Source organism: Acomys russatus, chromosome 7, assembly GCF_903995435.1.
Source record: "Acomys russatus chromosome 7, mAcoRus1.1, whole genome shotgun sequence".
Classification (NCBI taxonomy): Eukaryota; Metazoa; Chordata; class Mammalia; order Rodentia; family Muridae; genus Acomys; species Acomys russatus.
In genome coordinates, this window is record NC_067143.1 from 36,679,261 (window position 1) to 36,686,450 (window position 7,190).

At 45.0% G+C, this 7,190-nt stretch overlaps 1 protein-coding gene across 1 annotated transcript; it reads left to right on the forward strand.

Moving 5' to 3' along the window:
- The first annotated feature begins 3,988 nt into the window (after positions 1–3,988).
- On the forward strand, positions 3,989–5,351 carry Ramac (RNA guanine-7 methyltransferase activating subunit). The gene is made up of 2 exons (XM_051149451.1): positions 3,989–4,619; positions 5,165–5,351. The coding sequence occupies exons 1-2, from the start codon at positions 4,450–4,452 to the stop codon at positions 5,349–5,351; spliced, it is 357 nt and encodes a 118-aa protein (XP_051005408.1). The 5' UTR covers positions 3,989–4,449.
- Positions 5,352–7,190: the final 1,839 nt, after the last annotated feature.

The following is a 7,190-nucleotide window of genomic DNA, read 5'->3' on the forward strand; positions in this document are numbered from 1 at the left end:
ACGCTTCAGTTAAATGAAACTGAATTTCCTCTTCAGTGCCAATTTCCCAGGCTCAAAGAAGTGGAATCGTTTCCTGCTCGTGTTTTTCCCCACCACCCACTCAGTAATGATACTCAAGACACCAATCTTACTACTTGACAGAAGACTTTCACTCACCCGCCACACCAATACTGTCCTGTTGTTGTCACATGAAAGTTTTTAAGCCACGGCCTGGATAGTTTAGAACACAGTCTCACCGTTCATTCCACAAGTGTGGACTAAGTGTTTACTTTATTAGAAGCACAATGTTACATAAGACGTACAAGCAAACTAAAGGTGTGTATAAGTGGAGCCCAAAGGTGGAAAGTAGCGCTAACACATAAAGTTCAGAAGGCATGGTGGAACCCACCGGAAGTAAAACTTATTTCCGGATGGCAGTGCCACTCTGTAAAGCCTTAGAGAATGGATATAACTACAGTGTCAACATCTGGAGGCGGCGTGCGTGTATGCGCGCGTGCGTGTGTGTTATGCGTAGGAGAGTGGTATTACAAGCACAAAGGCCACTAGGAAGCTATAAAGCTGTAATGAGTAAATTCATGAAGTACTGCATTTGGTCGGCTTTACCACGAGCAAGAGAATGAAACGGAAACATGAGAAAATAGGATTTTGAATCCAAATTAGGACTTTTTTTTTTTTTTTTTGGCTTCAGGCAGCAAGGCAGCATCCCAGCTGGTGCTTGAACATGAATATGTCTCTAGCAGCTGTGTGAAGATAAGCTAGTGGGGGTAGTGACTTAGGAAGAAGGGCATCAACATGAAAAAATGCTGCATTTACGCTGTTCAGGGAGTGGTGAGAACTTCCGGGGGGGGGCGGAGCAAAGGGTATGGGAGTGGGTGCAGGTTGGAACTATTGCAGGGCCAAGCAACGGACTTGACAGGTGACGTCTGACTGAGTCGTGGAAAGAAAAGGTATCCAATTTAGACACTGAACTTTGCAAGTTGATTGCATTCTCAAGAAGAGTGCACTCACTGTCTGGGAAGCAATTTGAGAAACAGGTCAAGTTCCACACTTGCAAACACCCGAGAAGAAACAACCAAGGCTTTGGGAGGGAGTGGAATACGGACAGTGAAGTGGATACATTTCTGCAAAAACAAAGAGGAACCTTACTGCGGAGGCTTGCTCAGGACCCTGTTGTCATCGCTCAAGCAGTGCAGGCGCCTCTGCCCCCCACCTCGCCGTCCCACCTCCCCCGCTTCAGGGTCTCCACAGCCGCCTTCCCTCCTGCTCCTACTCTCAGACTTTCCGTACCAGTGCACCAGGGACCGCCAGTTAGAGGGATTTTAATAGACCGCGACGTCTTTTACCCTTCGCTTAGCAGACAGGCTGGCAGCGAAAACACAGACCCGCCCACCTTCGCCTCTCCGCTCAACCCTGGCTTGGTAGCTTCCCTGCGGCCGCGCCAAGGTTCGAATGCAAGGGGCGGGACCGGGGTGGGTGGGGTAGGGTTGGTGATGGAAATCCCGACGAGTTCTAGATATCGCGAGACTTGACAGGTTTGCCTTCGGCTTTTGCGCTCCGGAAGCGGAAGTCGAGCAGTTGGAGGATTTCGGTGCGTTTGGTTACCTAGGAGAGCCGTGTGGGCTGCTGCTGTGTGGACACCTGAGGTCCCTCCTGTACGACCTGCGGAAGGGTGAGCACAGCCCTTGGCGGATGACTCTCTCATCGGGGCGGCGGAGGGAAAGGGGAGGCTGGAGCCGGGAGGCGGTGTAGGCCCCGCGATCTGCGTGCTGTTGGAGGCCTGAAGTCGCTGCTGCTCCTCGGAGCCTCCCTCCCCTCAGGTCGGGTTTTTATTAAGACTCTTCTGGTAGGATCCTCTTTGTCAAAGCCCCTGTAAGGCGGGTATCAGCTGTGCCGAGGTCGGGCTGGGACGCGCACTTTTCAATCAGTTAGTCTCGGCTGTTCTTTGGGCTCACCTCTAGAGAGCAGCCGTTTTTAAAGAAAGGGCTTCCTTTTCTTTTAGCCTTTACCAGGGTTGGAGGACCCTAACCGGAGTTCTTTGTGGTTTTGTTTGTGGTGAAGAAAACTATTGGGGTTCAGGTACAGTGAAAAGTATAGCCTTCCATTCAACAGCGTCCACAACAACAAAGCATGTACGCCGTGACGTTATTGATGCTTAAACTAGCTTGTTGGATTTGAAGACCCAGACGTTGCGTCTCCTCTTTGGACTGTTAGGGCTGAGATTCCTTTTTTCTTTGCTTTGCTTGGTTTGTTTTTGTTCTTGTTTTTTGGGACAGGGTTTCTCTATGATATCTTTGCTTGTCCTGGACTTGCTTTGTAGACCAGGCTGGCCTCGAACTCACAGAGATTCGCCTGCCTCTGCCTCCCGAGTGCTGGGATTAAAGGTGTGTGTTACAACCGCCCGGCAGGGCTGAGATTCTTAGAGTCCTTTTAGTCCTGTCCCCTCAAACCGAGGTGTGTATGGACGCACTCTTTCTGCCCACATCTTTTTTTAAAAAATGAATTGGCTGCCTGTGTGGTTTGTGTGTGCTAGTGCCCAAAGAGGCCAGAAGAGGGCGTCAGATCCCCTGATCGGTGGTCCTGTGGAAGAGTAGTGAGTGCTTTTGACTACTGAGCTACCTCTCCAGCCCCTCCCCATCTATGAGGTTTCCTTTAAGGCCTTCAAACTGTATTTTTTTAATATCTTAAAATTATTTATTCTCTTATTATTTATATTTTTCCCCTTTGATCCCTCCAGGCCCTCCCATGTAGGTACCTTGCACTCTTTCAAATTCATGGCCGTGTGTGTGTGTGTGTGTGTGTGTGTGTGTGTGTGTGTGTGTGTGTGTGTCCGTCCGTCCGTCCATGCGCATGTGCTTTGGGGGTGATGATGCTATTAAAAAAAACAAAAACGAGGACTTTGTTTTCAAGACATGCTTTCTCTGGGTAGCCCTGGCTGTCCTGGAACTCTGTAGACCAGGCTGGCCTTGAACTCAGAGATCTGCCTTTCTCCACCCCGGAATACTGTGATTAAAGGTGTGACCCACCACCGCCTGGCAAAAGACAGGATCTTGCTTTGTAGCCCAAGCTGGCCTCAAACTCAAAATCCTTCTGTTTCAGCCTCCTGAGCTGAGATTACAGCTTCTGACTCAGCTACTCAGGGCTCCTAAAAATGCTAATTTCTCATCTTATAGGCAGTCCTCAGTCACTTGCGATTCTGCTTTCTCTTCTGTTGTAGTGGTCACCCGATGTCTGAATCCAGTTCTCTTTTTGTTCCTTTACGCCACTGTCTGATGTGCCAATGTCAGCCCCTCTCTGTCCTCTTATCTTGTACGGTAATCTTTTCTGGTTGGCGTCTGGGTGCTTTTTCTTACTCTTTTGTTATCTTTGAGTGCTCTTCTCCAGGGTTCTTCCACGTTCTCCCTAAAGAGTCTCATCCTCTGTAACAGTATTAACTACCAAAGCACTACTCAAGTCTTCCTCCCTCATCTTCATCTCTGTCAGTTACCTGAACTGAGTCTTGGATGTGTGGGCCACAGCTCACTTTAAATTCAGTGTGCCCTTACTCACCTCTCTTCTGGTTCCCGTGGCACTGTAATGTAATGAAGCCCAAGCATTAGCCCTTATTTCTCTTTCCATACCTCTAGTTGGTGACTATTTCTTCTTGGAATTCTCTTAAGATTATTTTCTTAGTCCCTACCTCACATTAACCTTTCAGCGTGTTACCTACAGTTCCACAGCAATCTGCCTTTAGCTTAGTTTCGCTAGTCTGTACCCAGTTACAACAGGAGTCCTTCTAAATAGTCAATTGGATCTCGTTTATGGGTTCTCACTGTGTGGCCCTTGCTGGCCTGGCATTAGCTGTAGACCAGCTTGGCCTGCAGTTCCTGTCTCTGCTTTCTATTTACAGGTGTGCATTACCGCACTCACAGGAGATTGGCTCTTACCTTCTTAGGCCACCCACACTTCCCAGTGCCTACCAGAAAGAAGACACAACAGTATTTGCATTGGATACAACATTTTCACAGCGTGTCCCTTGATTGCCTCTCTAGTTTTATTTCTTGATGTCTTCTGCTTCTCCCTTTATGTTTACATCATAAACACATATGTTTACATATTGTGTGTGTGTGGAGGGGTACATGTGGAAGCCAGATGTCCCTTCAGGGTTAGTGTTCAGGAGCTGTCTACCTTGCTTTTTGAACTGGGTCTTTTGCTGGAACCTAGGGCTTGCCATTTTTTAGCTCGGCTGGCTGGCCACCAAGCCCCAGGGATCTGCCTGTCTCTACGTCCCCAGCACTGGGATTGCAAGCCTATGCCATTACGCCTGGCTTTTTAAATAGGCACTGGAAAGCAAGCTCAGGTCCACATTCTTGTAGGACAAGCATGTACACTTTTGGTTTTTCATCAGCTGTAAATTGGTGTTAATTAAAAAAAAAATTCTTACAGATCTTAAAAATTGTACAGAATTTCAAGATGAGTGATACTTCTGAAGTAATTGCAAATTTTGAAGAGATGTTCGCAAACAGATTCACAGAAGATGACAAAGAGTACCAGGAATACTTGCAGCGCCCTCCCGAATCCCCTCCCATTGTCGAGGAATGGAATAGCAGAGCTGGTGGTAATCAAAGAAATAGAGGCAGCTGGTATGTGTTATTTCTGATCTGGGGTTTCAGTGTGGGGTGTCTACAGCCCTGGAGCAGAATAAGCCCCAGAAGCCCTTGCTTCTTCTGTATGTCTTGTTTAAGCCGGGCACAATGGTGCAAACCATACATACGGTGCTTGGGAGGCAATAGGATTATGAGTTCTACGCCAGTCTGGGCTAGAGTTTTGTAGTTGATTTCATAAAGAAATTGTTTTGATTACTTTAGAAATTTTATAAAACAAAATGGAAAATTAAATGTAATTTAAAACAGGAAGTAAGTGACACTAATTTTATGCATTCTAATAGTATCAGTTTGATCACAATTGGGTTTGTTACCTGCTTCTGTCTGTAGAAGGTGTCCAGTGTGATGCTGCAAGGATGACTTAAATCTAGGAAAATCTGGCTGGTGCTGTGCTGTGCCCCAGAGAAGGGCGTTCCACTCTCCATTACTGTGTATTGCATCATGAACTCAAATGCACTGGGATTGGTTGCTTGTGTTTTTACTTTTTTAAAGGGAAGTTTAATATTTTTGTTTTCTTTTGGTAGGCTGCAAGATAACAGACAGTTTAGAGGTAGGGATAACAGACGAGGATGGCCGAGTGACAGTCGATCAAATCAGTGGCGTGGACGGTCATGGGGTAACAACTACCCACAGCAGAGGCCGGAGCCTTACTATCAACAACAGTACGGACAGTACCGTCAGAACCAGCGGCCTCCGTATGGTCACTACTGACGACAGCGTGCTAAACATTTGTGTCATCTTTTGCTCATAGCTTTTCATTCTATTTTAAGGAATGGGTTGTTAATTGTTTAGAACTTAAGACTTGAAAAAAATTGATCTTACTAGGGATGTGATGATTGAATGGAATAAATGTGCCAACTGTGGAGTATACTGTTTGGCTTGATATTACATACTGTTTTGTTTTATAATTTAATAGTGTTTGAGTTTGCTGTGTTTTCCTTATTTGGCCTCTAGGGGTTCTGTGTATATTACAGAAATAAAAGTTTTTAACTAGAGAGTGCTGGCTTTTGCTTTATGACTAACATGCTCTGATATGCCCACCTCTGAAGTGTTACAGATGCTAGGGCAGTCAGTCTGTGAAAACACACCTGCAGTTACTTACGGTGTATTGCACATAGTAGCAGCAGTTAGAAGATAAAACAGTCACAGGTGTCTCTTCTGAGTGTGTCATGGGATCTGTGGCTTATAGTGCAAGTCAGCTGCCGAACTGAGTGGGTCTCTGTTGGAAGGACTGGTGTCCAGTGCAGCCTCCTGAAGTGGAGCTGGGTGGGGTTGTAGCCCTTGGTGTTCTGTAAACTTACAGCAGGGAAGGACGGGTGTGCTCTACAGATGATCACAGTACGCATGTAAATACTGCTGAGTTTTTACTCTTTGGTATTTAATGTGTGTTGATTTCACAAGGTTATTTTCATTTTCAAACGCTTACCTTTGATGCTTCCTCTTGTAGCCATTGAGGCTGTCACTTGTTTCAGAACAATCATTCTTGAAATACTTTAGTGATGATTATAATAGATTTATTCAAATAAAAATTTTTAGAAGACTTATTCAGTATATATGTACAGTTGTGAAATAATAAATTGCATAAAATGTATGCAACTTTACCCTTAAGTTTGACAGCCTATTTATTATGACCTAATTGGTTTTCTATTATGGTTTCCTTTATATATTGAATAAGAGATAACTTCCTGAGTTTGCCTTTTAGCTGCTTGAGCCGGACTAACCCAGGTTCTCTGCGATCTGAATGTACCTAGCCTGAGTTAAAAAGGTTCCAATGTATCAGATAGTCACAGTGAGGTAATGAGATTTTAACACAAAGTAAGGCGTTTCCATGTACCCTTGTCATTACAGCAGCAGCAGAGGCCAGGGTTGCTATGTAAAGATAAGTCCTGGTGTTACAGAAACTGAACTTGAGTCAAGAATCACCCGGCCGCACTGTAGGATCTTTGAAAGTAGAAGGGCTAGCAGAAACGCCTGGCCACTGTTAGAGCCTAGGTTAGCAGAAGGAGGCAGCCTCGGAGACAACTGAGCCAGGCAAATATAAGTTCATTTTACAGTTTTCTAACAGTATTTAAACATTTTAGCACCTGCTATATGTAAATATGTTCCTGGCTTTAAAAAAAAAAAAGTGAAATCCTTTTATCATGAATGATTTCCTTGCATATGAGTAACCTATGTGGTAGGTGGTTTTGGTCTTTCATCCCCTATGGACTTAAAATAAGGAAGAATAAAAGGCGTAATTTCTGCTTCATAAGACAGGAAATAACATGAACATTTAAAGGATAATTTAAGGGTGAGCCAAAAAAAAAAAGTTGAATGAAATTAATTTCAAACTATTGTACTAGCACACAGCACTTAGGCATAAGAGCCCTGATTTCCAGGCCCTTCTTTAAAGGTACATGACCTTGAGAGAAATCACTTCAGTTTTGGATTAATAACTCACCTGCCACCCATGCAGAATTATCAATGACAAAGGAGGAGCCTGAGAACAGAAACCGAAGCAGCACAACCATGTGTTGGGAGGGAATACTTGGTAAAGTGTGACGCAGAATA

What these genes read in the sequence shown, in the direction of transcription:
- Ramac (XM_051149451.1), top strand. Translation starts at nt 4,450, where the DNA reads ATGAGTGATACTTCTGAAGTAATTGCAAATTTTGAAGAGATGTTCGCA. An exon ending in CAAAGAAATAGAGGCAGCTG is followed by an intron (nt 4,620 to 5,164) that starts GTATGTGTTATT and finishes TTCTTTTGGTAG; the next exon opens with GCTGCAAGATAACAGACAGT.